Source organism: Accipiter gentilis, chromosome 24 (genome assembly GCF_929443795.1).
Source record: "Accipiter gentilis chromosome 24, bAccGen1.1, whole genome shotgun sequence".
Taxonomy (NCBI): domain Eukaryota; kingdom Metazoa; phylum Chordata; class Aves; order Accipitriformes; family Accipitridae; genus Astur; species Astur gentilis.
The window spans coordinates 1,719,592-1,742,439 of NC_064903.1; the positions used below are offsets into that span (position 1 = coordinate 1,719,592).

At 45.6% G+C, this 22,848-nt stretch overlaps 1 protein-coding gene across 1 annotated transcript in view; it reads right to left on the reverse strand.

Moving 5' to 3' along the window:
* Nucleotides 1-1,424: 1,424 nt before the first annotated feature.
* Nucleotides 1,425-22,848, reverse strand: part of ZNF185 (zinc finger protein 185 with LIM domain) — a 51,344-nt gene continuing 29,920 nt past the window's right edge. Inside the window, exons 15-33 of the mRNA XM_049828100.1 lie at nucleotides 21,966-22,049; nucleotides 20,288-20,332; nucleotides 19,753-19,878; nucleotides 18,845-18,928; nucleotides 18,232-18,330; nucleotides 16,343-16,441; nucleotides 15,558-15,671; nucleotides 14,790-14,885; nucleotides 13,114-13,194; nucleotides 12,798-12,899; nucleotides 12,166-12,333; nucleotides 10,727-10,840; nucleotides 10,367-10,462; nucleotides 9,146-9,247; nucleotides 7,595-7,663; nucleotides 5,381-5,461; nucleotides 4,918-5,020; nucleotides 4,228-4,326; nucleotides 1,425-3,382 (exon numbers count right to left, since the gene is read on the reverse strand). Of these exons, the coding sequence (XP_049684057.1) occupies nucleotides 4,228-4,326; nucleotides 4,918-5,020; nucleotides 5,381-5,461; nucleotides 7,595-7,663; nucleotides 9,146-9,247; nucleotides 10,367-10,462; nucleotides 10,727-10,840; nucleotides 12,166-12,333; nucleotides 12,798-12,899; nucleotides 13,114-13,194; nucleotides 14,790-14,885; nucleotides 15,558-15,671; nucleotides 16,343-16,441; nucleotides 18,232-18,330; nucleotides 18,845-18,928; nucleotides 19,753-19,878; nucleotides 20,288-20,332; nucleotides 21,966-22,049 (1,762 nt within the window). The 3' untranslated portion in view covers nucleotides 1,425-3,382. The remainder of the gene's footprint in view (nucleotides 3,383-4,227; nucleotides 4,327-4,917; nucleotides 5,021-5,380; nucleotides 5,462-7,594; nucleotides 7,664-9,145; nucleotides 9,248-10,366; nucleotides 10,463-10,726; nucleotides 10,841-12,165; nucleotides 12,334-12,797; nucleotides 12,900-13,113; nucleotides 13,195-14,789; nucleotides 14,886-15,557; nucleotides 15,672-16,342; nucleotides 16,442-18,231; nucleotides 18,331-18,844; nucleotides 18,929-19,752; nucleotides 19,879-20,287; nucleotides 20,333-21,965; nucleotides 22,050-22,848) is intronic.

The window sequence follows — 22,848 nt, forward strand, 5'->3', positions numbered from 1 at the left end:
GCCCCGGGACGAGAGGCTGCCCCTGGGGCGGTGGTCTTGTGCCAGGACTCGGTAAGGAGTCCTTCCCCCTTTGGGGAAGAGCCCTGCCAGTCAGGGGGGGGGAAAGGGGTCTCTGCTTGCCCACACGGTCCAGACAACAAATAGCGGAGCGAAGATCGGCCGCGATCTCTCAAAGCTGTGGTAAGCGGAACGTCTCCTCAGGCCATGGTTTCAGCAGGCGGCAATAAAGACATCATTCTTCTCACGTCCTCCTCCAAATTGTGTATGTTGGACCCAAATACACCCTCTGGCATCTTAGGGTAAGCGTTAGGTGTTTTCTTGCAGTCGTGAAGGACAAGTGCTATGAGCAGAATCTTGGTTTTTCTCCCGAGTTGGCCTGAACACCCGCATCTAGCACGGACACTCGTGAAAGTTGTTCTGGGAAGGTTTAGTCCGAGCAGAAGGTGGCACGGCTGAGGACAGAGTGCTCTGCACCACCACGCAGGGGCTGCGGCGCAGGGACGGGTTTGCCTCCCTCCACCTCCGCTCCGTCGCTAGCATCGCATCAATCTAGCCTTTATATACGTTTATATGATTTCACGTGAAATAATCGGGTTGAGGTTTGTCCCCACGAGCGGCTGGATCCCCTGTGAACTAAGATCTCTTTCATGTCTGTGAAAAATACGTGACCTCATCCGTCACATAGGAGAAATCTGTGTGCAGGTGGGGATATACAAATACATGGGGATACTGGGAAACGGGAAGACTTACATCTTTAAATAATTCATTTCTTTTTTGTTCAGGAGGGTGGAGGACGGAGGAGTAGGTCAGCAATTCTTCAACGTTCAGGCCAAAACAAATTAAAGCATATTATTTTTAGAATAGCTGCAGGTTCCTTTTGGGCGATACAGGTCTTTTTGGGGGGGAAAATGCCATCGAACCCTTTGTGACAATGCTACACACAGATGTGAGCAGGATGGCAGTTCTCCTATGCCTGATCCTAGGAAACGTGTGAAGAAGGGACAGGCACGACCTCCCAGAACAGAACTCCAGCCTCCTGTCTGGACACAGGGGTGATTTTTCAGATTAGGGCTCACTAGCACACTTAGGATGGTGTGCTGTGGATCAAGGCTCCCTTTTCCCCAGATAACAGCAGGTTTTTAGAGCAACCAGATTTAAATCGCATGGAGAATATCAGAGCGCATATTTGCCGAGCCAGTTTGCTGAACCCACCCCCTCCTTTGAGAATACCCTTTCTCGTTGGTACCATTTTTTCTCCCTCTCATTGCCACATCCTCCAACAAAGCATTCAGTGACTCTACTGACAAGTCATAACCATAGGCCACTGAGAAGCAAAAAAATGACAGAGACCATCCGATCAAAGGGCAGACAACGGGAGCGTGTTATACGCTGACGCAGGTGAGGAAGCTGCACATGAGCTAAGACTGTTTATTAGAGGTGTATACTGAGGTGAAACAATTGCTACAGGGAAAGGCAATGCTGAGGAGAGATGGTGCAGAACATACGATGGACAAATCCTGTTCCCCGTAAGGCCACGTACCCGTCAGGAACTCTGGAATTGGTGAATATGTTATTTCTGCAGATCACCTTCTCAAAATGCATCTGTAGTTACAGGCCCATCTGTTTCAGTATTTTAAACAATCCCTCTTTGACCATGGCATAATGAGATGTGTAACGGCTGCTGTACCAGTCATTCCCCACCACTGGTACAGGTACCAGTAAGGAACCGCTGGCCATGGCTTTCAGAAATGAGCAATGAGATGCTTTGTGACTCTCTTCTGTGCAGAAAGTAACGTCTCTTTAACATCTTGATAACTTCGAAATGTAGGCAGCCAAAATCAGGGGCCATTTTTGAAAATTACACCTTTGTGACTACTGGGTTTTCAAGGGCTCATTGGTCCCTTGGTTGTACCACGCACGCTCAGAATGGAGCTGCCCCCTCCCCTGTTGCAGATGCGGCTTTTAGGTCTCAACCTGAAGCTTGCCAGTAGCAGAGCTGTTACTGCTTTCAACCGGAGTTCCCCTCATGGAGCTGCTTCTGAGGTCATGCCTATAGTTCAGTTAAATAACTGGTACAGTGGCCTAAAAAAAGCTAAGTAGCACTTGTGCTGTAAAACACTAACTTGCTAAGCTTTTGCATTCATGCCAGCTTCCATCACTAAGCGTATAAAGAATTATCTAGCTAACAATAGTCTGCATTAGAGCTTTTGCCATCACCTATTTCCAAGTAGAAGCTACTACAGAACTGACTTGGGTGCTTTGCAGACATTCCTAATGCTTTCAAAGAGAAAACAGTAACTCTTTGGACACACTCAGACCTGTACTTTTAAGGCGTAGAGGCTGACTTTCAGGTTTTGGTATTCAGCTTTCTCAACCTCTCAGCATCTGAATTAAGGGCTAAAATTATGCAATTCTGACTTGTAGTAAGTACAGCATCTGCTAGAAGTTCAATTTTGTGAGTGAGCATTTGTGATGTAAATAATTTACAGCAATAAAAGAGGCATTACAGCAAGCCTTGGCAAGGTGGGGGGAAATTCAGATTTCAGTCAAGCAGTGCTCCTTGTCAGGAGAGGCAATTGAGATACCTATTCTCTGGCACATTTTGTACGGCCATGAGACACCTACCATCAGAGGCCAAGTTAAACTACTAGGTGAAAGAGAGTGTTATCTTCCCAAACAGACAGCAGACACAGATGCTGCTGCAGCAATCCACTAGGGAGTAGGCAGGAAAGGGAAATTAAAGCTGACACACAATTAGAGTAAAGTGAGTCTGCAAGTGCTCCTGAAAGCCCATGAAGAGCAAATGGAAATCAGGCAGAAGCTATTTCTAGGCAGAATTTGGGGGTGAGAGAAGCAGAAATAGGCTTTTGCTAAGAACTAAATTCAAACCCTCCCAAGAATCCAAATTTAGTGTTTAACACTTCTCGTATCTGCTTGCTTTGTGCCAGCTCACACGCACTAAGCTGCAGCCTGATTGCAGAAATGAAAGAGAAAAAAAAAAAATCAGAAAAGGGTTCTCGCAATTAGCTTAGATAGGCCTAAGGAGCTCTGCCTGACTTCCAACACAGGGAGTACTCTGGAATCTTAATGAAGTTAAAGACAGGTGGAGGGGCTCAGCACCTTTGGAAAATCAGCCCACTTATCTTTGTAGATAACACTGCCTTATCTTGTTAACATTGACACTTGTCTTGTATGCAGCTGACAGCGTGAACTAGGGGATGTTAAACTCATTCATTGTGATGAAGCAGTGAGAGGGAAAATAACTTGAGGAAAGCGGAGGGCAGGAATTCTGCTATCTTAGCCAGTCAGGAACTGCTAGATATATTCTGATACGTGCTGCTGAGGACTTTCCACTGGCTGCCTTCTCCAGCTTTGCAAAATCCTGCAAACAAATAAAGAGAAGGTGAACACAGGAGCTGGGTACCACACAAAACGCTGCATTACAGAGGTCAGTGGAGCAGATGAACATGCAGGAATGAAACGGAAAAGGCTAGCCAGTCACATTGCATTAAGAGGCAAACAAAGCAGCCGTGTACGCAGTGAGGCAGGTGCCCCTTTCCCTCCTTCTCTCTATCATGAGGCAGAGGGAGGAAAGGAGGCCTCTTTTTATAATCTCGGTGCGGTAGCAGGGTTTCTGGTTGCCACTGTGGTGACTCCTGCCCCATCCAGATAATCAGACAAAACAAAACCATATCCAACCTACTTCCTTGCTGATTTGTTGACAGAGCACACAACTCTTTAGTGTTCCCAGTGGTTTTCATCTCAAAGGAGCTTTACATAAAGCAGTAACTGCACGTGCCACTGACATGCTGCCTCATTGCTGGAGGAATGTTACAGCTGCAAACAGCACCCAACCCCCTGCGGCAGGTTAGCCCAGGACGCAAGGAGGAACTCTTTAATTACCTTCAGAGAGGACTCTCAACGTCTAAGGGACATTTCTCTCATCACTCAAGCCAGCCCTCTGCTTGTCTCCCCTATGTGAAGCTAACACACCCTGTTTATCACATTATGGCCAGAGATTCTGGCTCTAACCGAGACCCCTGGGACCAGCTCTGGCATGTTTCTAGCTAATTCTGCAACAAGGGTCATTGCTTCCCACTAAAAAGCCACAGGAAAATCCCTGTATGGGCCACTCAGTAAATGTGAGGGTTAAATGCTCTTCATTCAGTAAACTCCATGAGCTCTCTCATCCAGCCATTTAAGCTGACACTGTAAAGGGGCACTCACCTAGAAGAGTTTCTCATAGCACTTGTCACAGTGGACAATGTCCCGGTGGATGAATATTTTATCCAGAAGATCTCCCATTGCTTTGTGGCAAATTCCACACTGCCAAAGGGAAAACAAGGTGGTTGGACAGTAACCAAAGCATCATACAGTAATGACAGTATGGAGGGGGCAGAGAAACAGTCTCTGATTCATTTTATAAAGGTGCAAGGATGTCAAAGCAGTGACCTTTGAAGCTAAACTTTTCTACAACAGAAAAATGACACTGCAGGCTTCCTCCTCCCACACTCATCATTTCCACAGACTTGATTTGTAACCTCTGCAAAGTTTGAGAGATTCAGCAAGACATGCACTGGGCACAAGGGCCACAAAGCAGCAAGCCTGCCACAAGGGCAGGGGCATGAGGAAAGAGGGTGCTGCTATTCTTTCAGATGACAATAAAGAATTCTCCTGGTTCTAATATGCATTTATTTGAGGAGCTGAAAAACTTTCAGGGACACAACCAACACCTGTGACTGCATGACTTCTTTTTTTTTTTTTGTGTGCCAATGCAGATGCAAGCATTTGGCACACACTATATATACATTACTCTGAAAGTCTAAGGACAGAATGTGCACCAAGATTCCTCCTCCCACCACTCCATTTCACAGCAGCACACAGACAGCAGTCAGTAGCTAAGCTGGTGTTTTTTACCCTGAAACAGTATTCGTGGCAGCAGATGTTCAGATGCTCTATTATGATCTTAGGGCAGTCTTGTATCTCACGGCTGCAGTAACTGCAAACAGGTTCACTGGACCTGTGAAGGAATAGAAGAATGAATTCCTCTGTTACACAAGCTGATTCCAGTCCCAGCACTGGTACCAGAGGTTTCTGACCTACCACCAGCACCACTCTCCATGGCCTACCTGCTTCTGCACATGTCTGACTGTGTCAAGTGACAGTACAGAGGGACATGTGTTATCCCAGGGATGCAGAGACCACAACAGCAGGGCAGTACAGATCTTAAAGACAATGTCACTGTATTTTCCAAAGATCATTTACACTTCATGCTGTTATTTCACCAAACACATACCTTTATTCTAAAAAAGCAAAACCTTAAAGTAATTTCTGTTTAACAGTTTGCTGAAACACCCAAGGCAGCCCCAAACTGTCTTACCTCTGCAGGGGAGCACTGGACAGGTAGCTGTGGTGGCTGTAGGTTGCTCTCTCCAAATCAGTCAAATCCACAAGGCTGCCACTGGAGACAAAAGGAAATATCAGCAGCTGACAGTGATACATGGGAAAAGCATCTCAGATGGAATCATCAATCACTAACCTAAAGTCCTAACTGCAATGTCCAAGCTGCCTGTTCCTTGGAGAACATTGGTCCTTCCTAACCAGCTCTGAAAAGGCACTTCCCTAATAAACAGGGCCATGCTGACAGACAAAGTGGGGCTGTCAGCCGCTGTATCTCCATCTTTGCTGTATTCATGCTGCAGGTTCTCCATAGGGGTGGCAGTATCCTGCTCCCTGCCCCACATCACAATCACTGTGCCTCAGGTCAGAGAGACCCAGAGCCAACTCTGGGCTCAGCCTCACAGATAAGGTTTGCAAGGAGTAGGCACCTCCAAGGGCAAGCAGAGACAGCAAAGAGCTGGCAGCCCCAGCACCTAACTTCACAGCACTGAAAAAAGTGTCTGACTGCTGCTGTCCCCATGGGGAGAGGCAGGATGTGGGCAGTGTGGCTGGTAAAGAGGGGCACGCACCCTGAAATGGGGCCCTCTCAAGCCTGAGGCCAAGGGAGGTGGCACAGGCGCACAGCAGCTCTGCCCTGCAGGCTCTTCCACCCTGTCAGCTTCTGTGCCAGGAAGAACAGGGGGTGTCACAAAGCTGATGCTGTTAGTCCCATGTGAGGGTCTGGCAAATGCAGCTCAGGAGGGGGCTGAGAAGACCTAACAACCTTGCCAAAACAAAGGGAAAGATACTGCTCCCTCTTGCTCTCTCCCTCCTCCAGTATGTTTCCAACCATGTGCTCCCACCTCCTTACTCCTTGCTAGCCATCAAACTCCTCTGTGAGCCAGGTTGTCTCATTAAAACGACAGAAAAGGCAAGACCGGGTGGGCTGTGAGCAGGGATAAAAAGAGGGGGAGCAGGAGAGGAGGAGGGGGAGCAAGGGTTCCCTGTCAGTGAGAGCCATGACTGCCTTGGCTGTGCTCTCCATGGATGCACAGCATGCTGTCCAGCACGTCTGGAGTTGGGACACGCACAGGTTGTGACCCAGACTACAGGGACCAACATATTTTCCACTGGCTGCTAGATGAGATTGGCAAAATCCTGTGCTGGCTGCTGGACAGGCAACCTGTGAAATCCTGCCTCCAATACACTCATCAGTAAAACTTCTCTGGCTTCACTGGGGTCCTGATGTTTACATATGGACCCTATAAATAGCAGCTATTTTCACTGCTTACTAAACTCGCAAATTCTGAACTATTATGCAGGAAAAATCAGGGAACATGTCCTTAGTCTCGCCTTGATGAGTGTTCCCTCTCTGGCTTCTGTTTGCCTGTGTTTTTTGGACACTGCAGCAATATGCTTATCTTTGGTTGCTGACATCTGCTTTGCCGACCTATACGAAAGGCTAGAGATTTATGGAGTCTGTAATCAGCTACCACAGTAATGCCAACACAGCACTGAGGGAGGGTAAATGCCAGCAGGGAGGCATCAAACCGAGTGTTAACAGGCTGCCACATCAATGTAAGCACAATGTACATAGGGCCAAATTCTGCTCTCAGTCACATTGGTGTCAATCTGGAGTAGTTTTGCTCAGTTACCTTTGGGCAGAATACAAAAGACTGAAGATTTAAGCTTGAAAATGGCATCTTTTAACTTCTTCTAACTTATAAATAACTTTTTCTGAGTGAGAACCCGCAACCTCCACATTTTTCTCACCAGTTCCAATCACTTGTTTATGTGTACAAATAGCACAGTGAAGCCCGACAGTGCCAAATATGCAGCCTAAAAAACTGCAATGTAGTGTTTTCATCCCGTCACCTACCTTAGAGGCCAACTCACTTAGAGGAGGAGTTTACCCCTCCACTAGAAGCTGTGGGACAGAGGTCCTCCTGTCACCACAAATGGACTAGACAGCCCAGTGGACTGCAGAGATATCCGTCTGGGTCCCCAAAGCAGCGCTGCTGTCTTAGCAAAACTCTCTGCCCACCCAATGTAATAATCCCTCCAGGGCTAATTAGCTCTGGCACAATGGCATGCTGACACAGTGCTAACTGTTCCAGCTCGGGAACTTGCTTGGTGTGTGTTAGCTGGCAAAGCCATATGCTGTTGCTTTGCACATGTATGTAGACACATGACTGTCTCTGGACACTCCTCATACCTGCCATAGCGTGGGGAGGCTGATAACTCGCTGCTGTTCACATACTCCTTCACAAAGAGGACCCCTTTTCTAGGAACAACAGAATGAGAAGCATTTGCATTAGAAAGGAGTGGAGCTAATGAGAGACAGTTCAAGGGACCACATGTGTGCAGTTGGACACGGAACACGTGCATGAAAAGGCGGAGAGTGAGATGCTGTTGTTCTTGTACAAATACCGAATATCAAGCATTCTTGCTAAATAACACCTAATACACCCCTCTAATTAACCCACCAAAACAAGTCAAGTTAATTAAAAAGAATGGGATGGATAATATAACTCTTTCATCCAGTTATCCCCTGTTTTGCAAGGATAAGTCTTTTTCACATCATGTCAGGATTATGCACACAATAAGTATTTAGAGAGCTTGTGGTTCTGCCCATTAACATTAAAACCCTACTGGCACAGCACTACTTACAGTGACTGTTTTGTCACTGGAATATCTCCAGCATTCTCATCCATTATAAATTGCTACTGGTTTGCTTTGGGATGTTTCTGCTTACAGAGCTGACCTTTCTTGTACAGTTCTCCCTCTTTAAAATTCTGATTTCAAAATTACATGCCCCCATCTGTCTGTCTGTCTGTCTACAGGTCTGTCACAAATCGAGGGGAGACACTGTGCCCACCGGCTGTCTTCCCAGAGCCATGAAATGAACTAATCAGGCTTTTTCTCCATGGTGCATTTTCGTTGCTGCCTATAAGCTATGATTAATCCTCTCTTCTTATATGAGCAAACTAAGCCATGTCACAGCTAAGGAAAGAAAAGAAAAGCTTTTTTTTTAACCTAGCATAGACACTTCCCATGTCAAGTGTTTCAGATGAGAGTCTCCTACTTAGACAGGTGTTGTGATAAGCAGGCTGTAGCAAGGCCAGGAGGACCCAAATATTGCCCATCAAAGCCTATGCTGACCCCTCGCCACTTTGAAACCCCTCTCTAAATTGTGTAAAACTGTGCAGCAGTTTTCACCTCTGAGGTGGAGCATGTGGAAACCACAAATCCCAGAATACAGCTCTGAGTTAGCTGCACCATGACAGAACACTATCTCCTGTAATACATGACAGATCAGGGTCCTGTGACAGCCCCACTGAAATCTGATACACTTGCTGTACACTGCTCACTTGCTCATGATTCACAACAAGGCAAAGAGTCTTCCAAGAGCCCCACACCTGTGATGAGTGTGTATGGCACAAGGAGCTCTATCGTGTCCTTCCAGCTGTAATGTGTTTTGGAGGATTCATGATTTTGCCACGCTAAAGAGAAAATACACAACTCGTACAGTGAGCTACATCCTGGTCTCAAAAAAAGGGCAGCTGGAGAAAAGGACCCAGCCCATCTCTCCCTTTTGGGTGGCTCTGGCCATGATGGCAATGTCTGTTCTCTTAGCCAGAAGTGGCTGAGAAATGTCCTGTGGCCCAGATGCCAAGCAGCAAAGCCTGGCTTGTCACCAAACAGGATGGCTGCATGCAAAACCTGTATTGCCGTGGAAGGATCATGACCACCCATTGCTCTTTACCCGGCAGTGCTGGAATCAGGCTGGTACCCAGAGGCTGCTAGGCTGTTGTGCGATAAGGTGGCAATCGGACTGCAGATCCTCTCACTTGAACTTGACAGAAGCCTGGCGAGAGAGAGAAAAGTCTATGGGCACTGGAAACATGGGTCATGACATGATCCAAGCCGGCAGCCAAGAAAAGACCTACCACTGCTGTTAGGAGGGTGCAATATTAAGGCCCTTAACCATACAGATTAATTCACCTTTATCACAGACCAAAAAGGCTCCTTTCTCTTTTTACATCTGCCACGTAACAGTACTACTTCTCTGGAGAAGTGATTTGGAAAAAGTATCATTTATAGGCCCATGGGAGAAAAGACCAAACAAGATCTTCAAATAAGTACAGACGTTAAGCGAATCATGTAGCCTGAATAGGAGCAGCTATGGAGAGAAATGGCACACAACATATTGCAGGAGAGGAGGACATGAGGACATATTGGCCAAAGTCCAATATAACTGTCTCCAGCATAACTATCCCCAACTTAATAATTTCAAAAGCTGCAGAAGGGACAAGGCAGCAAAACTATGGCTACTAAAATGTCTTCGGAAAACAGCCCTGCCTATCCACTCAGCAATGAGACCTGTTAAGTTTGCCTTGCAGGGATGAAGCTCATCTTGCCTGGAGCCAGTCCTAGGCTATCCTGTTCACACCCACAACATACTCCCCTTTACAGATCCAACACTCAGACCTATGCTGGTGCCTCCATACAGTGTCAGACTGCATATGGATGGACTGACACAGCCATGAAGGACTGAAGAAAGCCCAGGGTAATGGTATTCCATATTGGATACCTCCTATCCCTTCCAACAGCCTTCTTCTGGGACCAGTTCAGTCATTTAATTATTGATATTCTGGAGAGTGTGATCCTCTCTCTTGACATCTCTTTTTTTCTGTAGCCTCTGCAAAGGCTGATTTCTGGTCAAGGGAGGGTAGCCAGGAACCAGCCCTTCATTCTCCTCTCGCTCTGTTCTGGCACCCCAAATGGTGAAAAAGCTCCAGAGACCAGAGATGAATGTATCGCAGACCCTGTGCTCAGTAGCTGAGTAGTTCTGTGCCTCTAGATCACACATCCACTCCCCAGAAAGCATTCATCTCTCTTTCAGCTCTTGGCTTTGCTTCCTAGCTTCTCTTCCACAATAGTTTCATGGAGGTTTCCCTCACAACCATCAAGACTACCCATTTACCTGGTGCTGTTACAGTTTAAGCTGTCCATGTAGAACGGCACCCTGTGGCTTCTCTGGGAAATGGACATGATGGTATCTCTGGGAAGGGAGTCGTGGCTATGAAAGGAAGTGATACAATCTCAAGCACTGAACTTGAGCACGTGAGGGATTCTCACAAGTGGTGAGAACCTTGGCTAAATGTCTCCCTGCTTAGCATCAAAATCACCCACACAACACAGCCATCCATGCAAACAGCACCTCACTGCACATGATTAGATCCAGGGAACTAGTAAGAAGTGGGTCAGGACACCAGATATTGAATAAATGCAGCAGTGGGGTGTTCTTTGGGTTAACAAGTCTGGATTCCCTTTGACTTCTTACCGTCCGGCTGTGGGATTAAATTCACAGTGCCCCCTGGCACTAGCGCTGTCATATCTGCTGTTCCTAGGGCTGCTCCTCCCATCATAAACTCTCCCTTCGTAATCTGGGGTAGGTCTGGGAAGGAAGCACAAAGCCCTGATTACATGTACCAGGAGTCACTGGAGTCCCCACATTGGCTAATATTTTGTCTCAGCAGTCACTATCATGACGCATTCTCCCTTTGCTCTGCCTGTTTCACCTGTGCTGGTTCTGCAGCTGCAGCATGCATACAAAGCTCTGAGACTAGGAAAGCAGACTCAAAATCTAACACTTGAGAGTAAAGCTGAAGCAGTTCATAAATGGATATATCTTCAATATTGTTTCCTTCCCTAGCACTCACCAAAACCACCACTGCACCATCTGCATGTATGAACTGCTGACCAGCTGGCCCATCTGGGTGTCAGACCTGCACATTTTCACTTTTCCAAGACAGAACTCATTATCGGAATGGCTTTAACCTGTGGGCAGAGCTCAGGCTCTTTGAATAGAGAAAATAAGCTTATAGCTTATGGTCATTCTTCTCTTGCAAGTGCCCTGGGGCACAGTTTATGTTTATATTGTATATCAGCACTTTGATCCTGATTAAAGCTTCAGGCAACTGTATAACTTAATGTTAAACAATGCTGAAAAACACTGCAAATCAATGCTGCATTAAAGAGAGAAAGAGGGACAGGCTAAGCTCACCATAAGATGAGAAAAACCCTGCTCTGGGCAAGACATGCATTTGGTCGATGATATAAACCCAAGGGCAGGAATGAAGCGCAAGTTTCTTGTGCTGCAGGGAGACATGTCAGCATCACACAGTGCCGGGGGGTTGATAACATGCTATGAAGTACAATAGAGGTCTGTTCCATTTTTTCTAGTCCTAGTCTGCAAATGCCTCCAAAAGCAAATGGGGGCTTTGTGAGGCCAACTTTCTGAAAAATGCTAGAAGAGGTGAAGGCTACATTTGGATCACATTAATATAGATATATATAAAAATAGTAGTTATAAGTGTACAGCTTGTCTCTTATGTCATCGAGAGTCATGAGAAATAAAAAATAGACTGCTCCTGAATCATCATCTCTGCAGTCACAGAGGAGAAGCAGATGTGGTCTCTACACATCTGTCAGGTTTCCAGGCACCGAATAGGTGGTCTGAATACAACCTGCCAAGAGTTCTCCAGTGTTACAGAGCAATTATCAACTTAGATCTCCTGAATCCCTTCCTCAGCCCTTCAAGTCCAAAAATGATCTTGTTCCATGTGTTGCGAGACCTGGCAATACTGTTGCTCCCTCTGGGAACAAAATCCTGTTCTTGCTTCTTGATGCAGTGATTGTACAACCTGGACCAGAGTTTCTGTCAAATATTTCTGTGCCAGGAGCTTTCCCCATCCCTGCATCTCCTCCCCAAACCCTTACCTTCTGGTGCTGAATACTTGGCTGTCTACATAGGATGGGATCCTGTGACTGGGTGCTGACACGCTGGTGCTATAAGGCTGGTGGTCCTGTACCTGGCAGTACAGTGGCTTGGGATGCTGGGTCTCATATGCACAGAGAGCACTCTCTTTTGAGCTGAAGTTAGACCTGCTAAAGAATTAGAGCCAATTTGACCATAAAGCCAGTGACTGTATTTGCTAATGACCAGCTCACACAAGGTTCAGAATTTGCTGAGGCTGGATCATGCCTCTTTCTACTGGCAATAAGGAAAACCTGCGACACCATGCTGTTAATAGATTCTTAAGGTCAGGGGAAATGGCAGAGGTCTGTACTACTTCCCCTCACCTAGACGAGCTGAATTGCCAGCACAATGCAATACTGCAAGATTCAGCAGTCATCTAAGTTAATCTGATAACTGAAATGAAATACAAACAACCATATGTGGGTGGAATCCTAAACCTAATATTCCTTTTGTTAGTATCACTTGATTAGTGTACACTGGGCAAATTTACATAGGTTCAGGACTTCAGCCAGGTTTGTATCAAGAAGGAATGGCAAAGGATGAGGATTTGAGAGCCATTGATGGGAGAAACAAAGGAATAGTCCCACTGTACCTGGCTGCCACTGGGTTAGGCTCATTGTGTCTCCAGTCTCCTGGGCTCTCATGGTGACTATCTGTGGTGGGGTGGGTTTGTTCTTCATAAGCTGAAGTGATCCTGGTCAGGGTGGAAAAAGCCTGTTAGCAGCTTTAGCACTTGTGTCTAAACCTGTCCACTGTGGTGAGTAAATGCAGTAATATCATGATTATGTCAGTTTCGGAATTCACTAGCCAAGAAATGAGCATTTGTAATGCCTTTGAACAGGGCAACAGGGAGAACACAACATGTGCAAGACAGCAGTAAAGACATGCCTGGTCCCCTGGCTCCATACCTTTCCCGGCATGGGTCAGATTCATTTGCACATTGGGTCTCTGAAGCAGTGATGCTGCTTTCTCTTGGTAGAGAGCTGGACCTGCCAAGACAGAAGACCATTATAGTCTGCAGAAGTGCTACTGCACATACAATTACTGTAGGATGTGGATGCTAGCCCTAGTGAATCTCCTGCCTCAAGAAAAGTACAATATCCCTGCATGGGAATATGTCAGATAATCCAAAGATAAGTGGGGAAAAAAAAAACTGGAGGGAAAATACAGATCTCTTCAAAATTAAGGCCGAAAGGAAAGAAAAATAAATCTCCTGATGAGCATCAGTTGCCTGTTTATTCTTTCCAAACTTGACATTTTAACTCTGGTCATTTAGTTATGACCATTACGGGTTATCCAGTACCTCTACATTACATTTCAGATTGCTAAGAGCATGAGCTGGCTGCATTTGGGTACCATCTCAGAAGTGTATCCACTAGTTAAACGCACTGCAGAGCTATCCTGAATTGACACCTGTCTACATTAATCTAGGAAAAAGTTTGTTCACTTTTTCTATCTGGTTTTGTATGTTTCTACTGATACCCTGTAGAAAATCTGAAATGGGCTTAGATTACTGCATCAAAACTGAATTTAATTAGATTCTAAGAAATTAATTCTCAAAATGCTTTCAAAGCTCCTACCCAGAAACATTAAGGTTGATGAAATAGGAAGCACCCTTACACTTTACTTGCTACTAGTTGAGGGCTTCCCTTCACCAGCATTAATTCGATCCCTGCAAGTTCACTAAGGGGGTAAGCCAGAAAATGATTGGTACAGTCACCCAAGTGAAAGCAAGATCAATTTATTTTCATTCCTTTGCAACAAAAGGTAGATACCTTAAATTCTTCTGGCAAAATACTAATGTTCACTGAGTTATAGACTCCCATTCAGGTTGGGATGTTCTAAGTGCCTAAAGAAGATGTGTTTGTCCAGGAGCTCAGACTCAAAATCAATTTACTGAAAAGAGTGAGAGATAACTCCCAAGTTCTGCAGTGGAGTGATGCTGCAGAAGCACTCCTGACTGCTCCCTTGGTAAGTCTGACCCAAAGTCGCTGCACCTGGAAGCACTAAGACTCTCAGATCAGGACTCTGCATTTTTCTCAGTAACTTGGCAAGCTTAAGAGCTTATCCAAAGGAAGTCCGTGGACAGGGGGAGGCATGGAGTGGGAAACACATGGAGTTTTATCCTTCTTGGTCATTTTGCTTGGGGGTACTGGAGAGAAAGGGGAAGTTTTCTCTCTAACTTTTTTCTTCAGCAGTCTAACTTCCACTCACATCCCCAGGGACTGGGAACAGCTCCTTCTGCCTCCCTGCATAATGAAGAACTACAATTTGGAGTATTTGTGGTACATCCAGGATAGCTCCATTTGTCAGAAGAACCCAGGAGGACAGGACACTGACAGCATTGCTCCCTCCCTGCTGCTTTTCCCAGAACCCCTTCCTGAGCTTCCTCCTCCACAGTCCTCACTAACCACACACTCCGCTGTCCCAACATGCACTATGTATCTCCATGCACTCATGAAGAAAGCCCAGCTTGGTGACTCCTAACCCCAAACACAGCATCCTCAGTCCCTTCTCCAGAACCACCTGCAGTAAATTCCCCACGTTCTCTCATCAGAAAAAGCAAGCCCATTATTTGTCTTACCATCTTGAATTGACTTCTTCACTCTGCACACAGGGCAATATCTCCTTGTTAATGTCCGTGCTCCCACTAGTGTTGTCCTTGGAGCATGGCATGGACCTGGGGGAGAAGAGCAGTCTGGTTTACAAGCTGATTTCAAAATGGGTTGCTCACTGAAACACGTGTGAGAGAAGACCAATTTAACCAAGAGCCTCAACTTTTCAGATTTAGGAGGAAAAGTATGGACAAAAGCAAAGAAATCAGTCCACAAAGTCCTTCCATTTGGACATTTAGCTCTGCACTGTTTTGCACAAGGCAGGCTGAAGGCACCAAGACAGCCACTGCAAACCCAGTGGAGTCACAGGTCAGTGGGAAGGAAAATGGTCCTGTGCCAGGGTGACCAGGGTACAGCCTGAGACCTGACGCTAACTGGGTAAGTTCGGAAATGAGACCCAGTGTTAACATGGAGGTATTACCCCATGCCAGATTAGGTTGCTTATTGGAATATGTCTCTAGAGGCAGTCTCTGCTTCCAAATTTAAGGTCTAGGCAGCAACTCCTGGCAGTCCAGCTGGACAGTGTTTGATGCCTCCAGCTAATGAGGATGTTTTCTCCCAGGCTTTCATATAAAACCATGGTAAAAGGTTCACTCAGTAGAAGCAGCACTAGAATCAGGCACAAAAGGGGAGCCTCGGAGAGTATTTTATCTGCATATGTATGTAGGGGGAGACATGCAAGGAATTAACCCTCATCCTACAGGAAAAGGCAGGGGGGTAATTATCTGATTCCTTACCTAGACATGCTGGGTTCAAGTTCAGCATGTTCCTTTGACCTGGGAGGCTCTGGGTGGACATCATGGTCAGAATGTTCTTGTCCCCTCTCAATATGGTTGTTTGAGTCTGAAAACCTAAAATAAAGATCTGTGCTTAAGGCAGTGGACAAAAAACATGCTAGGGTGGGTAGACATCCATTCCCTAGACAGGAGCCATCAAGCAGGGAGCAGGAGACACTGTTTGGCCACAGCTATTCCAAACTGCCCCAGTACCAGATCTGATGGGAATCATGCGTACAAATCCCACTCTAGCTTGCAGGATTGCAGCTAAAGCCTTTCATCTGAGATTGTCACAGAAGGAAAACATTAGGCACAGGAGAAAGCACTCATGTCAGAATTCCTTGGACTGACAGATGCTTCTAACACCTCAGGACACACTCACACATGATTTTGCAGCATTCGTAAATATTTGGATAGTACTTGCTGAGGTCTCTGGGCAGCAGAAGCTACTGCCTGCCACTGAAGTACCAAGGGAACCATTCTGATGCCAAAGGACCTATGTCACATGCTGTCAGTGCAGAAACTGTCTCTTGGACTTCACACACTGTGTGAATCTATCTCATCCAGCTGGCTTTTCCCATCAGTACGGGTGGCATTGCCTGCTGTAATGTGCTGTTTTAAAGTCCTCACTCCTGGGTGCAAACCAGAGGAGCCATTCTGTGGTCTCAGTTACATTGGGAAGAGAGCAAGACATGAAGAATTATGAAGTGAATAGATACTGTGTGTGAGTCCTACCAACCACTTACCCTTCTGGGATCAGATCTGGTTTATAGTCATCTGAGGCCTGCATGCTTTCATGCCCCCTTTCTCTAGGGGTCTTCCCCTCTTTGAAATCTTGGGAAGATCTGGCAAAGGAAAAGAAACCGCACTTGTGGCTGCTAGGCACAAACACCTGAAAGCTCAGTTCAATGCACACTGAGAAGAAAGAAAGTCACAAGGCTTTGATGGAGGATATTCCAAGGGCTAAGCTGTAACCAGCACTGACTTCAGCATGGCACTGCTTAACTGCTTGAAATTCAGAATGGGTCAAGCAGCAACATTTTCACACGCTGAAATTAGCTCTTTAAAATACCAGTCCAAACTATGTTTTCTCTAGCTGTGTTGCTTTCTAGCATGAAGGTAGACCTGCAGTGTATCAGATTATTTATTGTGGCTATATCATACATCAGGTTGTGTATGCCAGGACAGGCATCACATCTGATACAGTGTCTGATTGTGGCTATATCATACATCAGGTTGTGTATGCCAGGACAGGCATCACATCTGATACAGTGTCTGATAATACCTGAGGCTGAAGTTGAAATGTTCCTTCCTGTCCAATATTCTGAAATTTTCTTTTTGTAGCCAGACTCCCTCATTCAGTGTATCTAATTATACCACTCAAACCAGCTCCATCTCCCCTGGCCTTTCTAGCTCAAACTCCCTTTTCTCAGGATGCATGTTGACTTTGCACTGGACCTTCGGAGTAACAATGCTGCTGTCTATCAGAGAAGAGTTGGATCTACAGGAAAAGGAGTCATTCCAGCGTGAGAAGATCAGAGGTGGACTCTGAGGGAATCACTTGGGAAATGGCTGTGTTGGAGCTGTTTTCTGTTCCAGAAAAAGTGTATTATATAAGGAGACCTGACCTAAGTCATGCCATCAAGGACTGATAGTAAAGACATGGAAGTACAAACAATGTTGGACTGAGGAGAAATGTAGCCTATTCCTAGTCCTGCTGCCATGTACAGTTGGCATCTGAAATAGGCATTCAGTGAAGATGTCTAAAAGGGATGGGATAAAGTATTCAGCATTTCTAGAAGGATCTTTTTTTCTCACCTGTGGCAATAGAGGGTCTGAACAACTACTGCAGAGCAAAACCTCGCTTTCGTCAGCAGTCTCCTGATGGAGGAGACTCCTCCCTCACTACAAGTCTTTTGGCAAAACACCTTTTAGCTCATTGGGTTTCTGTTTGCTTATCTCATGGGGTAGGAACCCCTCCGGGGGAGCACTGTGACTGTCTCCACTAAGGTTTTAGGGTATACAGTGCTGCAGAAATGATGGCGATGATGATGATAGCTGTTTAGCTGTTTTTTCTGTGAGTTTTTAGAGACCTCTGCCATCTCTGCACTAGGGTGAAAAATCCAAAGTACTCAAAAGCTGTAGCAGTCCATGCAAATGGACTCCCAGGAGTGCACCCCAATTGTCCTACTGCCCCAGCTCATATCTGGCTCCGTGCCTTGGGCTTCTCCTTGCAGAAGGCAAGGGAGAAGTGGGTGAGGTGCACTCATATCCCACCCCAGGACTGGTACAGGATGCAGCAGACATCTCTGTCCAGACTCATAAGCACAGGACAGGTGGAACCGAAGGGAAGTCAGAGCTGAACTGTGCCACATGCAGTAAGGCTAGGGGCTGCTGGGAAGAAATGGGGAAATTTTAAAAGCATTTGCTATGTGGTTAGTCTTCAGTGAACATGGCAGGAAATGTACTATTTCAATGGATGCTGAAGAGAGGAGCAGTTTAGAGCTGCTTAGACAAATGGCCCTTATTATGCTGCTGTTCTTGTGCTCAGTATTTCCTAAGCAATCAGTATTTCCAAGGCTTTCAGCAATGAGAAAGAACATATTAGCAAACATGGGGTTAGCTAGGACCTTACATTGCTTCATTCCAGTAAGGCTTGCTGTATGCTGGGACCTCAGGACTTGTGTATCTGCTCTCTTGGGTGCTGCTTCTCTCCTCATAGCCCAGGACAGATCTGATAATCAAAGAAAGGCCCATTAGATCTTTAACAAATGGCATGTGAATCATTGCACTAGTGAATACTAACTACTCACCAGGCAAGGCTTGTGTCAAACTCTACCATTCACTGTCCCACACCAAGATTTTTCTCTAGGGACCATATTTAGACTACAGTTGCATTTCAGTGCATTTCAGCTGCCTTTCAGCTCCCTTGCTGCCACTCCAGCATCTCTGTAGCATTTCACTGGATTACCAGCAAACAAGAAGGTAGTAACTGAATCCCACCAAGCACACAAGCACCAAGAGGGAAAAAAAAGCTGGGGTGCTTGGCTCATATCAAAGAAGATGGAGGAGGGATACAATGCAAACCTCTTGGTTTATTTTGCAAGCTGTGTTTTAAACCTCAGAACAGTTGCCCTCATCCTTGGGACAAAAGCTGTGAAAAGAAGACTCTTTCTGTGCCTGCCCATTCAAATTTCCCTTAATTGTCAGTATTACTCATATGCCCGTTAAATTTACTCCATTCTTACCCTTTAAAGGAATATTCTGTGTCCTCCAGGTGCATAGGGGCTCTCTCAGTAGGAGGAGAAGGGGCATCTGACTGCAAGCTAGACCTGTCATAAAAAGGAAGGCATCTACAGCTTGATAGCTTTCCAAAGGCTTCAAGGGGTACTGTGTTAGAAATAGAACACTGCACTTTATATGAGACCAGAAAACAGACAGTAATTTTCTCAGAGAACTGATTTTCCTTCAGAAAAAACATTTTCATTATCTCTAATCAAGAATAATAGAGGCTGTTAGTGGAACTAATGAAGTTACTTGGCCTCAGTTCACACATGTCTTGGCTGGATACTGACTTTTCTGGCCTGTCACAGGATCATGCACCTGGGACAAAGCACAATATGAGTAACTTTGGGGAAGACGACATTCCTACATTACTAGCAGCAGCTCTAGGTCTTGGGTTTTATACCATCCTACTGGGAACCTTGTGATCCTTGTCACCTTAGCTGGGAGGTTTGAAGACATTATTTTTTCACCTCAAGTGCTTTGCTAAGCCAATACATGGAGTCAAGTCCCAAAATAACAGACTAGAGTAAGTGAAGAAAGCACCTTTGGGGAGATTAGTGTGTTTGGTGTCAACAGCAGTAATTCCTTCCTGACTCTGTGCCTCTGACATTGTCAGGGGAGCAAGCACGCTCTAAAAAGCATGTGGAATGGAGACACTTTTGCGATCAATGCTAAAAGCAATGACAAAGCTACTGTTTCTGCTCCCAGGCTGCTTCTGTAGAAAGAAGTTGATGTGTAACAGTGAGCAGAAAGAATGCTGTTCCCGCTGTTTAGCCACCTAGGATTTTCTGGATCCCCTTGTTTTGTTGCCCAATTTAGATTCTGCTTCCAACTCTACTCCAGAAGAGTTACTTATTTCCTCTCCCCAGACCCGCCTGCTGCGAGCAGCATTGTACCAGCACCAGGCCCTGACCTTGGTTCAGACTTTGCATCATCCGGGTAGCGAGAGGTCTCATACTGACGGTGCAGCTTGTCTGTAGCATCTGCAGGTCTGTCCCTGCAAACGGAGTTGGACTTGGTAAGAGAGGGAGTTTTGTGGATCACAGAAGGAAACTTAGCAAGTTGGAGAACAGAGCAAGAAGCAAAAATATCAAACATGAGATTTTTCTGTCTCAAACATAACATCTCTTCCTCTTTCCTGCTTAGCTCAGTAAATTTCCTGCAGCAGACCTGAAGGGCAGAGACATAAATCCAACCAAGTCACACTAGTGCAAGGAAAGAAGCTGAAAGATCTCAGTCCATTTTGAGCTGGTGGATCAGGTCCATGCCCACTTTGCAAATGCATGCAAGTGCTGCTCCCAGAACACATTTGTTAGGGTAGTAGTAGGTCTCCTTGATTTTAGAGGTCTCACTCTAAAATCAAGGAGAAAAAGTGTATTTTAGACTGTTAATAGGTTTACACTTACTTTGGTGGGTAAATTCCATTGGTGGTTTCTGTGTGTTCAGGATAACTGAAAAGGAGAGACTTCAGCTTTAGAAAGCATCTTTGGTTTGGGTAATGTTCTACAATTATTTTCTTATGCATTTAATAAAAGAGAGAGGAGGAAATCCCTAAAACTTCCCAGAGATGTTCCCCAGTATATTTCTACAGGTAAAATGGCAAGAAACTTGCATGAAATTCAGTGTGTATGAACTACAAAGGAGCATTTAGTAACTCTGAACATCATCAACATATGACAGATGTCAGTGGTATGGAGTCACCTAGAAATTCAAGCCAGGACTCTTCCAAAACCAGTGGGATGTCCTACAGCCCACAGCTGCCACACAGGCACCTCCATCTGCATGCACAGAAGGGAAGGAACATCCCTGACATTCTCTGGCTTGTCTCAGGGGAGCTGACAAAATGAGGAACTTCAGGTGTCTTGATCCAAAATCGTATGTTTCTGTTTTCTTGTTTCCGGGCTGTGGGTACTGAACAGCCCATGAGTGAACAGCTATCACTGAACTTCTCCTCTCCTGCATACCACAGGGGCAATGCATTTCCTCCCTCACTTCTACTTTGTCGGGCAAGACAGAAGCACAGCCACTGCTCTCAGTATTTTGCAACCTTTCTTGATTTGTAAATCTCTAAATTTTTTTCCAGTGAGGGTGCAGACTCCCTAGAAAAGCTGTGAAATGGACTGCCATAAAGACTGCCACATGCTGCCGTAGAACAGGCAGGAACTGAGTTGGTTTAGTTGCCTTCAGTGGATCACTGAGAAGTACCCTCAGATGCAGAGGTTTCTAGATCAAATTAAACCAGTGTTTTCTAGAGAGGGAGGTGTGCCTCCAGCAAGGTCCACTGACAGTGGTGAAGAGCAGCGCAGTGTGGAGCCCAGGCTAAGGAGATCCACTGGCTATCAGCTTGGTTGCATGCCAGAAACACTGGTGCCCATGGGACGGGCAGGATCCTGCCAAGGACAGGTCCTGGAGGGCTGGGGGCAGGTGATTCTCATACACACAAAGGGCAAGCTGAGCGGTGATGGCAGATTTCATTTGGGCATTTGGAGACAACTACCACCTCAGTTACACTGTATTGCCTGTGATTATGGGATCTTTAACAACTTTCCACAAGACCTTAGAGAACAACTGTTCCTCGTCATTGGACTTTTTGGGTTGCCAGACAGTTTACAGGATGTGCAATTTCCTTTTGTGTCTGGGTTTGTGGTTGGGTTTTGGGGTTTTTTAGGGGGTCTCTTGTTGCAAAAGCAAATAGGTACGTGGAGGTTGGAGGCCTGGAGATACATTGAGTGTGAACCTCCTTACACTGTAAAAAAAATAATTTACATTCTAGAATTGGTTTACATTTAGGAATAAACCCAGAAAACACAGAAATGACCCACAAAAGTGATTACTTTTTTGTATCATAGAAAATAAAGAAAAAACTGGAACAAAATATCAAACGATTTTAGTGAAGAAGGTAGTGTTTTCTTTTTTCCCCTCTTCTTAAATAAAATTTTAGAGAAACTGCTGCAGTTCTGCAAAGCACAGACTGAACTGTGTTTTTCCATCAGTAAATATCCATTCAGAGTTTCCAGACAGCTCAAGAGCAGCAGTTTCTGATTTGCACAATGCTCAAGTCAATAAATTTCACACTAGCTCTACCTTCCATTCGTGGAAACCACAGTTGCTCTGGGGGCCAGTTCATCCCATGGGAATGGCTCAGACTTTTCCTTCAAAGATTTGTCACTAGAAAAAGGAAAATGCCAGTGAGGTAGGACCTGACAGAATTTATATTGTATCATCCTAGAACAGTCTACTAACATTGAGTTAGGAGGAACACAAAATGGGGCTAACTCAATATATCAGGATAGGAAGGGCCAACCTTCTGGGTACAGTGGGCCTGACTGCAGTTCACGGGTTACTTAGAGAGATGTGTTGCTCCCTGCAGTGAGGTACTGCTAACCCCTTTGCTTGGGTGAGCGTAAGTACCCTACAACAGTTGTTCTTTGTCTGCTCATGGGCCAGAAAGGCCTTCCTACAGGTCCACCAGCTGGACTTTCCACCCATCTTTCACTCCCATAGACCTGTCAAGCAGTGCGTCTGTCTCTTTCCTTCCCTGCCAACTATCCTTTCTCCAGTTTTAGGTGGCTTAAATAATGAGGCATCCACTAATTTCTCTGAGAAACTGACTCACAATTAGGAGCAGCTATGTGACCCAAATGACCCCAAGCACAATGAGTGCATTGTAATCAGGCTGTCCCTGCAATGACATACAAGGATATATTTAGGGGCCTCAGTTGAATGACCATGACAATAGTCCAGCCTCTACCTTTTCTCAAGCACTCTAGACATTGCTTCAGCCCGAGATAGTGGTTTGCGAACATTTCTAGCTTTATCTTCACTGATGGAGGTAGAGAATGACTTGGAATTAACTGTATATGCTACAGAAACTCATTTGGTGAATCCAAGTCTTCTACATCTGCTTAAGCACAACAGAGCAAAAGGTGAGGCCACATATACAACTCTGACTACTTCAGTCTAGGTG